At 40.8% G+C, this 18,265-nt stretch overlaps 1 protein-coding gene across 1 annotated transcript in view; it reads right to left on the bottom strand.

Moving 5' to 3' along the window:
• GUCY2C (guanylate cyclase 2C) overlaps window positions 1-18,265 on the bottom strand; it is a 73,878-nt gene that overhangs the window by 5,684 nt on the left and 49,929 nt on the right. Inside the window, exons 16-23 of the mRNA XM_046676087.1 lie at window positions 17,691-17,777; window positions 16,422-16,554; window positions 14,203-14,340; window positions 13,314-13,402; window positions 10,409-10,500; window positions 7,850-8,008; window positions 3,689-3,881; window positions 1,801-1,975 (exon numbers count right to left, since the gene is read on the bottom strand). Of these exons, the coding sequence (XP_046532043.1) occupies window positions 1,801-1,975; window positions 3,689-3,881; window positions 7,850-8,008; window positions 10,409-10,500; window positions 13,314-13,402; window positions 14,203-14,340; window positions 16,422-16,554; window positions 17,691-17,777 (1,066 nt within the window). The remainder of the gene's footprint in view (window positions 1-1,800; window positions 1,976-3,688; window positions 3,882-7,849; window positions 8,009-10,408; window positions 10,501-13,313; window positions 13,403-14,202; window positions 14,341-16,421; window positions 16,555-17,690; window positions 17,778-18,265) is intronic.

Raw genomic sequence — 18,265 nt, 5'->3', positions numbered from 1 at the left:
TTAACTTGGAAACTGTAAAACTGGGTTTTGGATAGAGGTAATTCTCGATTTTCTAGTTGGCTTATTGGGCTTTGATCTATGTGAGTTTCTTTACAGGTTTCGCTTACAGATGCTCAGTGTTTACGAACATTGAGAACAACTCCAAATACTGGATCTTCCCCTGACTGCCGGGTCCTTCCTTGTTAGGTTTGGTGAAAACAATACATAACAAACAAAGAAATGAACGTCATCAAAATAAAAGCAGAAAAAAACCTATAGAAGGAAAGGAGCAATCAGAAGATCTCTTTCTGTGCCTCAGTTCCGGTAGGTCTAATTACAAGTGACTCTTCACTTCAAAAATGGAATGATAAACCTGGGAAGGGCCGGTAGTGGAAGATCCCTGAACACGTTATGTCATGTTTTCAACTATCAACATTGAACTGCAACCTTTTGATCTCTTAGGGCTAAACCCCTCCAGGGGTGTGTGCCTAATATCTATTGTCATTCCAGCCCAATGTGGTAGCACCCAGGCCCTCGCGGTGAGCTAAGGCATTGAGTAGATCACAGGAGACAACAGATTGGGCCAGGACCCAGAGCTCTGTTCTTCCTGACTTGGCTCAGCCCATCCTGCTGCTGCCCCTTCCTCCAGGCCTGGCAGTTTGCAATAGGTCACAAAAGAGACAGCATGCTGTTGCTGGCTAGGGAGGTGCCCAGGAAGTTCCCTCATGTGTCTCTGGAAACATCTATGACATCTGGCTGTACAAATGATTGGGGAAGGCCACAGCTATGTTCCTCGCTGTCAAAGGTGTGGCAGTTGTTTTTAACTTCTATTTACTGTCACTTTGAGAATCTCACTGATTCATTTCTCAAGCAATACTGATTTACTGTCAGGCTCTGCGCTTGGCCCCGTGGATACAGGATGACTTTTGCGAATGTAGCTATCTGGTCCTTGCCACAAAGACTGGAGTGATCGCTCAGGTTTTCTGTGCTTTGGGGTTTCTGTGAGGCTTGCAGGGCAGAAAAATGAGCAATGAAAAGAAATCATAGGGAGATGTGACTTAATTTAACATAAGGAAAGACTGTCTAACAATTACAACTACTCAATAATGGGGTGAGTTGGCTTTGAAAGTAGTGAGTTTTCATGGGATCCTGGGATTATTCTAAAAGTAGCTACATTATTACTTACCTTGGAACCTATAAAGATAATTTATGCCCTGTAAAGGTTTAATCTGGATGACTTCTGAGTTTCTCTCTAACTATATTTTTCTATAATATTTGTAACTCATCTTCTCAAATCTCTTGTTCAGGCTGTAACTTTCCTGGTCTTTGAAGAGATCCATGCACTTTCTGTACCTCTGAGGGGAGTCGGGGGGACATAAATGCCCTTTCATTATAGAAATTTGACTAGCTATTGTTTCTCCCTGTAGATAATCTAATCCATTTAAGATTCTATAACATTTTAGTGGGTAAAAATATAGAGAAGTTGAAGGTGAGGGAGAAGGAGTGAATGAAGAGGACACAAGTGAAATAGTAAATAAGGTAACTTAAATAGGTAGTCTGGAGCTTGTTACTTTAGTTTGTGGTTGGTGTTTATCATTCCAGGAGTTAAAGGTGCTGTTAAAGGCGTTGGTTCCTAGAACTCTCTAGGCAGTGGGTCTAATTACGTCAGGATGTGTAATAAGACCTTATATTTGGTAAACAGATTCAAGGGTAAATATCACGTGAAAACTGGTCACACTTGAAGACCCTTTATCCTTTCTGACTTAGTTGGTGCACAGAGGTACATATGGTTCCCATTTGCTACAGTGCTCAGCTCCATACCAGAGTGAACTCCAATGCGAATCCATATTGGGAGGTCCGGAAGGTGTTCCAGTTCAAAGGTCCCCATAAAGCTGAGGATATCCAAGGCCATCTTGGCAATGTCTACTGCATGCCGATTGCCATTTCTCTTAGGCAAACCACTAGCCACCATGTAGGCATCACCAATGGTTTCCACCTGTGGAAATAGTTTCTCATCAGTGAATCTGCCCCTTCAAAAGGCACAAGAAATTAAACAGAAGCAGTTAATCACATATCCAAAACAAAAGCTTTTGAGAGCTCAGTATGGGCATAGCCTTGTACATTTTTTCTGGGACCAGTTTAAGGTGGGTTTTTTGTTTTTTGTTTTTTGCTGAGGAAGATTAGCCCTGAGCCAACATCTGTTGCCCATCTTCCTCCACTTTATATGTGGGTCACCACCACAGCATGGCTGATGAGTGGTGCAGGTCTGCGCCTGGGATCCAAACCTATGAATCTGGGCTGCCAAAGTGGAGCGCACTGAACTTAACCACTATGCCATGGGGCAAGCCTCCTTCAGAGTTTTTATAGTCTAGTTAAATGGATGATAAAACAGCTGTAAAAGATTTTAACCATATGAAAGTACTTCATAATAATATAAATCATCCAGATGTGGTGACAACTCTATAAATGTTTAAATAATCTGAATGGTTTTATGTAATTTTAGGAATACTTTCAATTACCAGAAAAGTCATCTTTAACACTTATCATTTTTTATGTACTACTTGAGAAAAAATAATTGTAGGCTCCTCAAAGATGTAATACACATTCTTGTGGTATGGTGATTCCAAACACTTTGCTTGTAATAAGTAGCAGACTAATATTAGTCATATCCTATAAACATTATTCTTTGATAAATGTCTTTCTTTCAATTTTACTTATGAAAATAAATTTTTTGCACATTATGAAGTCATATGCATTGTTAACACTTGTTGGTTAGTTAACTTCTTTTTGCTGACTACCTCTAAATGCATAATCATTTTCTATCCAACAAGGACCACTGTTAAAATGGCTTTCTAACCTACACAGAGTGAGGATTGGGCTAAAACAAATCCTAAATGGGACGTCCTCTCTGGATAATAAACATCATGACAGACTGTTATATCAACGACCTCTAAGCTTTACTTAAGGATACAGTGTTTCAGGCATATTATGTATCTCTATAATCTTTACAATAACCCATTGAGTTAGGTATTATTATCATCCCACTTTACAGATATGTAAACTGAGACTTGAGGAAGTTGAATACATTTTACGAGGTCACACAGTTAGGTAGGGGCAAACTGGGATTTGAACGAAGAGCTCTAATTCTAAAGTTACTTGTTCCATATGCTCTGCTGCTTTTCCAGCATGAAAATACAGGAATTCAATTCCCCTTTACTCCTCTGACTCGGACACGATTAGTCTGGAACTGATCAGCACCGTAGTCAAGTCATAGATCCAGTTCTGAACTTACTGAATGCTCTCCCTGTTCTCTGTTAGTATTCTCTGAATGGTGCTATTTCAACAACGACAAGAAAAGATTCCTATTCTACTTATAACTCAGGTGACTTCTCTTATTTTGCAATCAGCCAAAATACTATCTATTTTTGAAGATAATTTGAGAGTATGACATTTTCTCTAGATTTAGTACCCCACATTCATTCTTGCTGAACTTTACGTTGTTCACTGCTTCTTAAAGTCACAGAATCATTTTGACTTCTGACCCTTCTTATTCTTCCACTTCCCCTCACTTTTCTCTCAGAGTCAGCCACCAATTCATTAAATCTTAAATTAGAGAAGACAAGACCTGGGTAATAACAGGAGCAACCAATTCCAGCTCTGCTGACCTGGGGCCATACGATCATTTCAGTCTGTTAGGTGAAGCGCTTACCTTGTACACGTCATGGTGATCAAGAATGTGGTCGAAACTCTTATAGACGTCATTGAGCATGTCCACCACTTCCATGGGGGTGCTGTATTTGCAGATGGTGGTGAAACCTACAATGTCACTGAAGTAGATTGTAACTTCCTCATACAGTTCAGGCTCCACAAAACCTTTCTCCTTCAGAGACTTCACCACTAGCCTAGATGAGGAAGGAAAATTAAAATACCTTCAACTTCAGTAAATTTTTTCTTCCCTTATATAAATCTTTGAAACAGCAGTAATTGTCCACCAGAAATTCTAAAATTTGGGGTTTCCAGTGAATTGGGTAGCTGGAAAACAAAGATAAACTGCACATGCTATACATATGAGCATGTTACATACATATACATATAATACATATATTTGAACTCAGAGGAATATAAGCAGGTTCAGCATTAACTTAGTACCTGATTGTTAATCTTAGAGCATATATATATACATAACTCTAATACCTACACAACCCTAATACATATATACACTTGCCCACTTTTTACCAGTCTATTGATAGTCTCTATTGATGCCCTTTGCCCTATAGGCTGGATACAGCTCTATATCTAGAAGCTGAGAAGGAGAGTTTGTGTCATTAATGCCAGAGCTGGCACCACTATAGCTATCAGATATGACTTTCTCATCAGAGCCAATATTTTCACCTCCTAGGCATATTTAACATGGTATTGTTTAATATCACTGTGAAGGAACAATGCATTTAAAAAATTAATTTTGATGTATTCTGAACCAGAATTTATTTGATATGTTTTGAACCAGATTTGGGTCCTTTAAAAAGCAAAGTCAATTATCATATAAAAAAATTAAAGTTATGCTAAAATTGCAGAAGTCAAATAGAAGCGACTTAGAACATCTTTGTTGCAGAGATACAAGGAGTAGTATATCAGACTCAGAATTAAGAGAGAAGAATCACAAGAAGGGACTCCATACTTCCTTTATGTGCCAAGTTGCGTTTTCATTGATAAAATGGGGTGGGGCTGACATGAGGCTGGATGCTCCCTGTCTGCCTTAGAGATCATTTTGTGAAGGACTTGAGTACGGAACCACTAGAATCCGAATCTGCAAGCTGGCAGGTGCCATAGAGGTCATGGAGAATAAAGCCCTTAGTTTTACAGATGAGAAAGCTGAGGCTTAAAAAGAATATATGACTTTCACAAAGTCCCACAGCCACGAAGGGCAGAGCCAGTACTAGAACTCAGTAACATCACCCCCTTCAGTCTTTTTATTGCACCACACTTCCTCCGCACCCCAGGCCCTGGAGATTCAGGGAGACGGAAAGATCTGGAGGTGTGCTGATCATATCAAAGGAAGAATGGCTGGCATTCTCCCAGAAAACAGCTAATCGACCACAAGGATATGCAATACTCATTTAGAGAAGCTCTAGAGCACCGAGGGAAGTCTTTCCAGTTGGCACAGTAGCAAAACTTGCAACCTTTGAAAAATGCCCTTTGGTGTGGCCACTTGGATCCTCGGGGACACTTCTGGGGTGGTTGCTCTTGACATGGCCAGTATAAGGGTGCAGATTATTTTAGAGGCTACATAGACATAATGATAAAATTGGATAGTTCACCACCTTTGCCCTTCATTTTACTGCTTATATCTGAAAAGTCATATGAGCTTGGAAAATAGTGCATTACCCAGGGAGAGAAACCAGTGTTGACAGATAAATGAAGGACTGTGACAAACATGGTGAGCTTTGATAAGAGGCTGTTGCCAAGACAAACAGATTAGTATACATGGTAGATGTCTTAGAAGGGTTTCCCACAAGAAGAAAACACTTCTATTTGAATCTGTCTCAAAGCCCAAAGGGCATTGTTTTTAAATAAGTGTGTAAACAGCATCTGGTTCCTACATGCAATCTTAAGTTTATTCACAATTGTGCTGTAAATATTTCTTTTTGATTCTTCTAGTTATTGTTCATGTACGCTTCAGTTTCGTTTTGCAAATATAAATACTTTTTACATAAATTATCAAAGTGAGTTGCATGGGAATTATGGTGTATTGTAACTGTTGGGGCCCAGGGCAGGCCACGCCAAAATATCCCACAATGGCATATTAATTATTTTGAATTGAAGTTACTTGAGAAGGACAAGGGCATTCTCACCCTCCTGTCTCTGTTCCTCTGAAAGCAGGAAAAATCTCCCATGTGACAGGGGCTCTCCCTTCATCCTTATCACCAGAGCTGGGGATTTAGGGATGAGAAGCCACATAAACAAACCTTGTTCATTTACTCCTCAAGCCTAAACTCTGCTTAAATTCCTCCCTAACTACAAACCCTGAACCTGAGCTTCCTTGTCTTGTCAATTCTTCACAAATTCACTGTTTCTTTCTGTAAAAGACACATATACTGCCTGCCTTGTTCACTCCCCAAGTACCATTTCCTTATGATCTCCAATACGTATATATTAAACTGTTTTTTTCTCCTGTTAATCCAGTCTTGTGTCAATTTTATTATTAGTCCAGCCATAGGAACACAAGAAGGGAAGAAAGGGGATTTTTCCCCACCCCGACACAGCTATGGAAAAGATTTGTGTTCTAAAAGCTTTGACAATCCAGTAAAAACTTTTACCATCTATTGGTCAAATTGGCACATTGAACCAAGGGTAAAAAATCTGAGATGGTAAACCAGCTGTTTCAAACCATTTGAGTGACATTACTTGTGAAGACCATTGATGATGACACCCTGGAAAGAAGACAGATGATCAGGATGTTGTTTTTATCACAACTCAGCATTAAAGGCCAGGCAAAGAATGATGCATTATATGACTAGCATTTATGGAGCTCCGAAAGAAATCGCATTCTCTGAAGTGAATATTAAGGGTTCCAGCCTATTCCCAGGGCAGTATTCCCAGGCTGCTCCTAGACACCCTGAGGGCACATGGGTTCTGCAGGAGGCTTTCTTCAGGCCTGGACAACCGGACAGAGCACATGCGTAACTCCTACCTCTTTACCCAGGCTTGTGGAAGACAAACAATTTCTTTATTTAGAAAACAGCTCATATGACCTCAAAACCATTCTTTTATTAATGCAGAGCTGGGTTCAAAATAAAATAATCATCAGCACAAGTTATAGATAAAAGTCATAATTACTGTATATAATAACAACCATGGACATTCCAGATACTGTGCTAAGTACCTTCTATCCTGCACACTATTTCAGGGGATCCTTAGAGCCAGCCTGTGAGGTAGGTGGGAAACTGAGGCTTGGAGCAGTTAGGGAACCTGCCCAAGATTGCACATCAGTAGTAGGTGGTGGAACCACAATTTGAAGTCAGGCCTAGCTGACCTCAATTTCCGTGATTTCACCCAATGCTAGACTGCCTAGCTTATTCTTAATCTAATAGGACAGTTTATTATACTTTAACGAGAAAAGAACATTACTTCTCACTTGTGCCAGTTGTGGGCCCATTGGCCCAAGCCTATTTCTTAGCTCTTCATTTCCTGCTTATTTTAACATTCCTTAGTTATTATCTGAGCACCAACACTCACAAAACTTTAAATCGTTTGAGGATTTTAACCTTCCTTCGTTTCCCTTCTGTCATGACTGTAACGTTGCTTCATGGAACAGAGGGCAGCCCACAGATGCCTCCATGATGAGACATCTGACGCGGGGCCTCCACCTCCTCCACTAAAGATGGCTCCTACTTCTTGTAATTTGGCTTCTACTTGGAGGTGGAAAGAAGAAAGCAAAGAAACTAACACTTAGTGCCTGAAAGTGCCTTATAGCTCATCGATTCCACAGGGAAATTTTAATTTCCATTTTGAGACTGAGGAGAGACAGGCAGTGACTTGCCTAAGCTCCCGGACTTAGTGAAAGTGACAAAGAGGTGTTGGAACCCAGGTCTCTCTGACTCCACAGTCCACGCTCCTTCAGTGGTACCACACAGCCACTTGAAAATAACCTCTTTCTTCCCGGTGTTTGGAATACAAACCAGACAAAGGCTTAGCAAGGTGCATGTATTTATAAACTGAATAATCTGTTAAAAACTGTGAAAAGGGAACAATACTAAATAGATACCAGGAAAAGCGGGGCTAGACAAATATGCGGAAGCTTTCAGTTTCAAGGTCTGAGGCTTGGCTGTGGAACCGTGGGAAACCACAGAAGCAGGGACATCTGCCTTACCTTGGGAGCAACATGAAGTTGAGTCTGTCGGCTCTGTCCCTCTCTGCTTTGTACAGCTGTGTCCTCTCCTCCACCAGATGCTCCAGGTTTCGGGAATATAGCTGTAGACGGCGGATCAAGGTGTCCATATAGCTTTCGTTTTTTTGGTCATGAAATAGTCTGTAGGTATTAACAGATAAAGAGCTCTTAAGCATTATTAAGGAAACATGAACATCCAACAAAACGATGGGCAAATACAGGGAACAGGTAATTAAGTGGCCAAGAAATACAGTAAAAAAAGTTTAAACTCAGGAAAAATCAAAGAAATAGAAATAAGATTTTTTTTAAAAAAAGGAAAGAAAAACAAATGTTAGAACAATGGTAATCATTGTAGGTAAGAAGGAGGAAAAATGTACACTATGAGCTTCATGGAGGGCAATGTGGTAGAAGGTCATAGACCTTAAGAATGCACATCCTGACCAGCCCGTCAATTCCACTTTCAAGAATTACACCAAGAAAACAATGTTGAATGGGTTGAAAGTTAACCACAAAGAAAGTCACAGCATTCTTTACAACAGCAACCATTTGAAAATAGCCTAAATGCATCACAAAAAGTAGTTAAGATATTATGATACAATGAAATATTAATATATCAGTAAATATGAATTAGAATGGTTAAATACACAGATGCTACCTCTATATTGTTCAGTGAGAAAAGTCAGTTTATGAAACAGCAAAAATTATCATCTCATTTTTAATTTTTGAAAACTGGTGGTCATCCATTGACAAACTGGTGATGTTTTTACTTTCTTGTTTGATTATTCATATTTTCTAAAATTTTAATAATAATTTGCAATAAAGGGGAAATTTTTTTTTAAAAAAGGCTCTGGAGGTGATAAATGGAAGTGTAAGAGACGGATCAAGAAAAGCAAAGCTGAGGGGCCGGCTCCGTGGCTGAGTGGTTAAGTTCGCGCACTCTGCTGCGGCGACCCAGGGTTCGGATCCTGGGCGCGGACATGGCACCGCTCCTCAGGCCACGTTGAGGTGGCGTCCCACATCCCACAACTAGAAGGACCTGCAACTAAGATATACAACTATGTACCAGGGGGGTTTGGGAAATAAAGCAGAAAAAAAAAAAAAAAGATTGGCAACAGTTGTTAGCCCAGGTGCCAATCTTTAAAAAAAAAAAAGTTATAAGAAAAGCAAAGCTGAGCCTTATGTGGTTTCTTCAGAACACAGAGCCAGGGTTCTAAAGCAGAAAACCTAACTCTGGATTATTTTATTAGACCAAGGAGACTTAGATAAGACGCCAGCTTTTTGCGACACTGGGAAGTGTGACAAGCCATGGTGCAGAGCTCAGTCAGAAGCACACTGAAATCCCGGAGAGTCGCTGTCGGGATCAAAGATAATATTCATAACTTATATGGCACAATTGCAGGAGCTGAACAAATCCTAGCATTTCCTTACTACAACAACAATTAAAAGTTACCACTTCGGCGCTCAAGGAGAAGATGGCCCACATCAGAATCCCCTGTGATGAGGAGGGACGTTTGTTAAAAGTTCAACACATGTCTGAGTCCTAACGCAGACCTATATGACTGGAAACTGCCAAGCTTGGGATTAAGAAATGGAATTTTTTTTAAGTTCCCCAGGGGATCCTCACTCGAAACCACTAGCACACAGTCTAGTTGGTAGGAAGGGTGAGGGAGCAGGTGGAAGGGATGGAGATGGATTATCTTACTCCATGATGAATTGATTCAATTAAAATAGTTTTCTCAACCTTGGCTGCATATTTTAATCACCTGAGGAGCTATTAACACTCCTGATGCCAGCCCGCACCCCCAATCAATTACATCAGGCTTTCCGGGGTAGGACTCAGGCATCAGCACTTTTAAAATCTCCCCAGGTGATCTCAATGTGCAGCCAAGTTGAGGAGCACCCTTTTAAAGGTGAGATATCGGGAGCCCCGTTTATCTTCCTGAGTCTACATTTCATCTGTTGCACGTACAATCTCACCTACTCTTAGTAACAGGTCTGCGAAGGAATGAAAAATGGGCAAGAATTAAATCGTTTAGTATTTCCTGCTCCTTTCCCACAAAGGACAGTTTGCATCGACCACATCAATGACCACACTTTCATCAACTTCACTCTACGTCATCTCCAGCCTTGGGCATTTTAGCTTCGTTAAGTATCCAAATCTTTGACTTAACGAGAACCACAGAAAGTTAGAGCTGGAAGGAATTGGAGAAATGATCTTGTTCAGCCCAATTTTACTAACAAGAAAATTGACAAGGTAAGCGTTTTGCCCCACGTTTCACAGCAAGCTATTATTAGATCCTATTCTAGAAGCTGGACCTCCTAATTCTTATTCCAGTCTTATTTTTCTCACTTTTCACTGCATCTAACTGAAAACATGGAAAAATCTAGAATTCAATCTTGCTTATTTTAATTTTTTAAGACAGGTGTTGTAGTCTGAATTTTTCATTAGAATAGGCGTTCTTATTCTTAGGTGCCATGGAATGTCAATTATTATTAGAAAAACCTGAAATTAGTGAGGAACAGTAAAAATTTCAGCAATACCCAAATATCTTGGCCAGCGTATTCTCAATTTTCTTGAAATCTGGTCTCTTTTCTGGATCTTCCTCCCAGCAGTTCTTTACAAGTAGATAGACCTGGAAGAAGGAAGGGGTGGGTTAGTTCAGGGGGCCTATTTTATCCTCTCTTCTATGATGGAAGTACTTGAGGCAGGGACTATTTTAAAACATTGCAACTCTGACGATGAAGACGAGCTCGCCCAGTGGTCTGCAGTGTGTCCTGGGCATCGCCACCTGTGCATCCTTGCCTTGCCCTTCCCTTGGGTCCTGAATTAATGAAAAGGTGATACCAATTTGGATGCGGCTGGGTTGATGGGAGAGACAACATTCTTTACAGACATTTGCAGGATGTATGTTGAGGAGGGCATAGGAGGGCTCGGTGAGTATGAGGGAAGTGACTCTAAATGAGAGTGAGGCTCTTTGGCAGCAGTTTTCAACCAATGCCAACAGCAGAATCACCTGGGGAGCATTTATAAAATTTCTTATGCCCGGGCCCCACCCCAGGAGACTCTGATTTAATTGGTTTGTGAAGGAGCCTTAGTAGGGTTCTCAGATTTAGCAAATAAAAATACTAGACACACAATTAAACTTGAATTTCAGATAAACAATAATTGCTTTAGCATAAGTAGTTCCCAAATATTGCAGAGCAAAGGACAATATGTACGAAGGGGCATTAGCCACCGTGCCCCTTTAAGACCATGTGTCCTGGAGGCTCCTTGTCTGGGCTATGCACCAGCACTCATGATGATAACAGTCCTGGGATTGGTCCACCCAGTTGTTTTCTCGTGGGATAGTTGGCACAAAGACCCTCAAGGTTTGAAGGAAAACAGATGCCCCTGGCGGGGGGAGCGGGTGGTCTCTGGTCCTTGGAATGCAGGTCATACAGGGACGACCCCCTTGGCAAGCATGCAGCCTTTCTTCCTCTGCCTACTTAAACAAACTTCTTTGGGGGGTAGTGGTGTGCAGATCTATGTACAGCCAGCTGCTCCTGGACTCTCCCTGTACGTAAGTCCCAGTAAATCTATGTCTCACCCATCATCTCTGGGTTGTTTCTTTGGTCTCTCAGCACAATACCCTGCTGCCCTAGCCCAGCCGTCCGTGTGGCCTTACAATATAATATATCTACTTTTAAGTTCCTCAGGTGATTATAATGCCCAACTGCAGTGGAGACGAGAAGTGAGGAAAGGGGATACAGAGGAAGGGGGAGACACGAGGAAGCCCATGGACCCATCATCTCATTTGCTACCACTTGTTTGCAGTTTTTGTTGGATCAAAAAGCTTGGTGAAAACTATTTGCTTTAAATAAAGTTTGTTCTTCACTCTGGCCAGAAACAGGATCACAAATGGTATAGATGCAGTCCCTGTCTGCGTTCTTTGCCTTAATGAGTCTCTGGAGAGAGGGACCAGACCACAGTGTAGCCTCTGCCTGTGTTCACCACTAGATGATGCTCCTGCCTTCTAGACAATCTGCTGACTGCCTTAGACAGGAATGGACAGAAGCAATCGACAAATGGGCTGACGGAGCACCACAGAGTGAGTCCCGTGTGCTCTTCTGGCATTGCCAAGCCATCTAGTTTCAGCCCCGTATTCTATTGGAACCAGCTACTAGATGTGAAATCTTATTCCTCATTTCCAGTTCCAGAATCATCCAACTACATGAGTGAATAGAGGAGGAGAATGCTTTGGTGAAAAAAATTTTAAACATGCATAGATATACTCAGACTAGAAAGGAGGGTTTGAGAAGGGACATGCTGATACGTGGGGAGGAGTCCAGAAAAATCCTAGGATCCAGAAAAGCAGGAGGAAAGAAGGAATGAGGAGAGAGCAAGAATGGGAGCAGCTGTAGCTCAGAACCTTGGGTCTCCCACGTGCCTTTAATGCTGACAGGGGAAGAGGAGGAGAGGTAAAGATGGGCCACCGGCCACCACAGAATCGCCCATAAACTCATCTGGCAGCGTGCTTACAAACTGAAGAGAAGTGTTTTTATCTTTATCCCACAAGGAACGAATATTTTCTTTTTTTAACTTTTTAGGACCATAAATGCTTTTTAAACTGCTTTAGTTACTATCCTCTGGAATTATAAAAGCTCAGATAAAATTCTAAAAAAAAATTAGAATTTTTTTCATAGGCCTTAAAGGTCTCTGTGAGGGATTATAAAAAACTTAAGCAAATGCAGAGAGAAAAGCTCCATTTCTTTCAGAGGAAGGATGAAGGAGTGAAAGGACATTTCTTTGTTGTTTCTGGATGTTGGCATATTTATTTTTTAATTAGTAGGTACTATTATAGGCCAATAAGTGTATCACAAGGACATCTTGCCCTTTTAGCTCCTAAAAATTGAGAATGTGATGTGTGCTTAACAAGCCAGCTCTTCCCTGGTTTGGGGGAGACAGACAGGACCTGGGGAGTGTGGCAGGCTGATGACGGCTCCTAAAGCTGATGTCCATGTCCTAAACCCTGGGACCTGTGAATGTGACCTTATTTGGAAAAAGGGTCTTTGCAGATGTGATTAAGTTAAGGACCTTGAGATGGGGAGATTATTCTGGATTATCTTGGTGGGCCCAAATGCAATCACACGTACCCTTATACAGGAGCGAGGTAGAGGGAGATTAGACAGACAGAAGACAAGAGAATGTGACCACGGAGACAGATATTGGAGTGTGTGACCATGAGCCAAGGTATATCATAGCCACCAGAAGCTTCTGGAAAAAGCAAGGAATGGAATCTCCCCTAGAGCCTCTGGAGGGAGCATGATCTTGCTGACAACTTATTTCAGACTTCTGGCCTCCAGAACTGTAAGCAAATACATTTCTGTTGTTTGAATCCACCAGGTTTGTGGCAATTTGTTACAGCAGCCCAAAGAAACTCATACAGGGAGGATGTGATATACTCACTTCCAACTCTTTTTCCTCTGCTGTTTCCAGGAACAGATCTGGGCGGAAGGGTTTTACTCCGTTGGAATTCTCCACTCTGAAAATCTTCTCTAATGGGATAAGAATAATTCAAATTACAAGAAACAACGCAGCGTGAAGAAATTTTAGTGGCGGCCAGATTCTGAATTGGTTCCCCTACCCTGGATGGGTACCCAGTGAGAGAGTTGCAGCGCCTAGGCCAGCTCTCAATAGATGGATGTTGCGTGAATAAATGAGCCCCAAGTGAAGAGGTCTTATACCCTCTTATACCCAGGAGGTTACCTTAAGTTAAGGCTACTAACCCCTTAAAACTCAACTCAGATTCCACTGCCTTCATGAGGCTTCATTTGAGCAAAACTCTAGCCCAGCCGGATACACCCTTTACTCACCCCCCACTCCCAGACAGTTAACAGCTGGCACACAATAAGTGCTCCATAAGTGAGGATTGGCTGAAAGGAATGAGACATTTCCCCCTGAGAGGACATCTAACAAAAACTGTAGCTCTTCTCTGAGTAAGAATCAAAATATGTTTGTTGTCCCACTGGGGTAATTTAGTTCAGGTGTTAAACAGACACATATCTCTTGTTGGAGTTAGAAGGAAAATGGAAAATTGTAAGGGAAGACTTTAATTAGCAATAATAGGGACAATAATGTCACCTGGTGGTGGTACATTCATTGTCTTAGGCTTTTCAGAGCACTCTAACGCTCACGCTGTCATTTAATTCTTCCCACACCCCTGTGAAATGTGTAGTGCAGGTATGCCATTCCTTTTGCAGACGAGGGGACTGAGATGTGGTCACAAACAGATTGGGGTCTTGGGGAGCCTAGAACTCGGGCTCCTCGAGGGGGCAGATGAAGGCGTCAGACTTACCATTCTGGTCCCGGCAGCTCGACGTGTAGAAGGTTTCTCTCCGCAGGATGATCTCCTGTGCGATGATCCCATAGCTGTACACATCCCCTTTCTGAGAGAAGCTGGCGCGGCGGAGGTGCTCCGGGGCTGTCCACAGGTCTGCACGTTCAGCATCGAGAGTAGAAAGTTAACGGGGTGAGCAGCCCATAGGTCTGCTTTTTTTCTTTAAGTCTCTACACCATGCACCCTAAATATGAGTAGCCTCTAATTTATGTGGTCCCAAACTGTTGAGGAGTTTAGGCTAATGCTGGTGATGGGTTAGAACACATGTACCTTTTAAGCTGGCTGTGTAATGTCAGGACTTGGGCAAGGTCAAATGGCAATAAAGCTGCTAGGATCATAGCCCTGATAACTTTCAAGATCTATCTAGGATAGTGCCTGCTGTACAGGAAGTGCTCAGAAAATATCTGCGGGATGAACGCAGTACAATATGAGAGGCTGACGATTTAATAACTTATGGGACATGGCATAAACCTATGAAAGCCTTTAGAAATATAAAACATATATTTATACATTTTTATATAATATAAATATATTTTAATATAATACACATATATCCATACATTTTAATGCAATATACAAATATATAAAATATAAAAAATATTTTATGCATATATATATTTATGAAAGAAAATAAAGACAGCACATTTGAACAGAGACTAACAATGATATTTCCCAGGTATGACGGACTGGCAGCCTCCAAGTCAGCTGTCACCCACAGCTGTGTTTTCTTTGGTTTCCACAGTATTCTTATGCACATATAATTTACTCACGTTTTACCACTGTGCCTGCTATTCCTAATGCTTTCCATCTAGTCTGCTTCACACAAGTGAAATGCTCCTGTGGCCTGTCTTTGGCTCCTACAGACACTCAGGTTTTGGATCCTATCATATACCCTATTAATAACAGGGGCATACAATTAATTTTCCTTCAACATCCCTTGGAACTTTTCCAGTATCACCTAGCTCTGTGTAAATATTTTGAGATTTCTATCTTTAGCAGCTGCAATTAAAAAATTAATAGATTCATGTTGTTAGGTACAGTGATATGCTTATGATGAGACATTTTTATCATTTGGTTTTCCATCCAAATGTTCATTGCCTTTTTGAATTTATGTCTCATGAATTTATGGGACTTTGATTCATAGACAATTGATTCCAATGTTTTGGGTTTGTAGGAAAGGTGAGAAAATCTACTTATGCTAAAATTTTGAGTAACTGACAGCACAGATAGGTAGGTATAACTGAACTCATGTTCAGGAGGTCAGGATTTGACCTGCAATTCATCTGATTTTGTGTGGTCATGAATCATCTAATGAAGGAGATTTGTTCCCCTAGACGATGAACCACGCTCGGCACACAGCAGGTCTTCAACAAGCACATACTGGATAGAGTCCAGTGTCATGCTATGCCTGGTGTGACTGAAGACATAGGGGCAGAATTGTAATTTTTCTTTTATTAAGGGAAAACTAAAGGGTTGCAAAGTAGAATCAGAAATAGAATTCAGTTTTGGCTTTAGGTAGAATTCTGAGGCATATATGAATTTCTGAGGCTGTTTAACTCTGAGTTATGGCAAAGTGGGTAAGTGTTCAACATGAAAAGCCCTTTATGCTTTACGAGTCATTTTTTCTTTGTGTTACTGTTTTGACCCTCATCACAATCCTGGAAGGGATAAGTAAGAATATATTGTATCGATAAGTGTTTTTTTCTTGTCATTATCGTTTCTTATCATTATCATAGATAAATGAGTGATGTCTAGAATTTGGAAATAGGTCTCCTGCCTTGTACTCTATCTTCTTGGGTGAATCTCTCAGCCTCCTTGAGCCTCCATTCTTTTATAAAGGAAGAGGATTAGACCAGATGATTTCTAACATCTCTTATTACTCTAACCTCTACTTTTTATCCCAGGTCTGCTTCCACAAGCAAACAAGTTCTTCATAGTTTCTCACTGATATCAAGAGACGGATAGATGAAGGAAAGCCACAGAGGAAATTTGTTCAACTCAAGAAGCACTTGTTGAAAAGCGACAAGGGTGAAGTGCTGGAAAACGAGCCAGCTGTTGCCTCTTGTGGCTGTTTATTTTCTGCAGTGTCATCATTTTCTGAGCGCCTCGTGTGGGCTTGTGAAAAAATTTTTTTTAAAAAAAGTGAGAAACTAGGACAAATTTCATTCATTACAGACCTTTTCTTGGAGGTAAAATGGAATTGCAGCCAAAATTAGTGATCTTCACCACCATTCTACTGTCCACCACACAGCTAGTGGATTTCAGACGCCCGTGGACTTCTATCTTACTGGAGTGCAGATATGACATACCCTGTAATTTTTCAGACAACAGGAAAACAAAGAGGTCTGACACTCTTCATCTGCTTATTTTAAAGAAAGAAATGACGTTTTGAAACCATTTCAGCAGAATCACATCATCAGATTTTAAATTTAGTTCCATTAATTTTACTTAAAAAATATTGTTAACGCTCTAATATTTGCCCAAGCACTGCGTCTAGTTTTGAAGTCTTTTTAAGTGACACAGTAAAAGACAATTGTCTAAAGACTCTAGTTGAGTAGTTGCATATAATATGAAACAAAGGGATGATTCCTTTTTTTTTTAAGTGTTTCTGCTTACCAGTTATTTGGTCTGTGACCTTGGGTATGTCTCTGGTCTTCTGCTACCTCAATTTAAAAATACGAAGAATAAAGCTTTGCCTTTCTGATGGCGGGGGCTAGGCTAGATTATTTCCTAAAATCTAATCCGTTTCATTCTATTTGGAAATAGAACCTTTCTTTCTGTTTTGAAATGGGAAGCCTGTTTTTGGCTGGTGTGCTTCCCCCTGGTGGGCAGAGGTGTCGTAGTAGAAACTGGTTTTCAGACTGGATCACAGGAGTGAAATGTGGCCAATAGGTGTCTTACAACATTTTTTCAAACTGATTCTGATACTATTTGACTTTCTGGTGATTTAAGACTGTATCACAGAGCTCACTCTCAGGACTTACTGTTCCTGCATTTATGAATGAGGCCCTGGTTCCTGGTATTCTCTTCCCTTTTCATGTCATGCCGGGGAATATACATGTCCAAATTTATTACTGCCTTGTGCAAGATGTTTGACTGTCCTTAATATTTTCTCTTAAAAAGTTGAAGTTCTAGTTGTCTTTCCTGCAATCTTATATGATTTTGATTTCCAGCAAGTCTATGAAAAATGTGTATCCCAAACCCAGAGTAGAAAATATATAATTAAAAAAAAAGCCAAATATATTGAACATGTATTTGTCCTGGGCCTTGTACTAAGACATACATTATTTCATAAAATCCTCACAACAACCCTATGAACATAGGTAGTATTATTATTACCACTTTACAGATGAAGAAACCAATGCACACAGAGTTTGAATAGCTTGCTAGCTCTGGTTTCCTATATTTAATTTTCATAAATTCTTTTGTTTTTGTAGGTCTCTTACCTTAGCAATATCATACAAGACAGAGATCTTAAACTCCCAATCCATGAACGTACCGTCAGGGTAGGAAATTGTGTCGTTTAAAACTTCCTGAACAGGAGAAAAAGGAAAGGAACAAGGTGAATTGCCTCAAGGATGGATACTCTGGAGAGACTATTACAGGCAAATAATGAGCTTCTAATCATGAGGCCTTAGGCTCAGGAACAAATTAGAACTCCATTGTCCTGGATTTCCTGAACATGTGTTTCTTTTCTCTCCTACTTTAGGAACATTCGGTGGCTTTCAGCACAAGAAGATGAGCAGGAGATATCCATGGTGTTCCAAATTCCAGGTTCTTCCCCCAGACCCGGGTAAAGGAATGGGCAGACACCTCCCTGGAGAGTGGGCTGGTGAGCCTGCTTCACAAGTGGTTGGGCTGCAGGTTCTGTCTCCTTAAAATCACACTAGTATTTTTAGACAAGGAATTGCTGTAAGGAAATTCATTCACTAGGCTTACGCTTTTACTCACTTGCTCAGTTGCATCCATTGGTTTAATAGCTCTGCGTGTTCTTTAAGTTTACTAAGTCCTTTGTCAATAG

This window comes from Equus quagga, chromosome 1 (assembly GCF_021613505.1).
Source record: "Equus quagga isolate Etosha38 chromosome 1, UCLA_HA_Equagga_1.0, whole genome shotgun sequence".
Classification (NCBI taxonomy): domain Eukaryota; kingdom Metazoa; phylum Chordata; class Mammalia; order Perissodactyla; family Equidae; genus Equus; species Equus quagga.
This window is presented reverse-complemented; position numbering and strand designations above follow the sequence as displayed.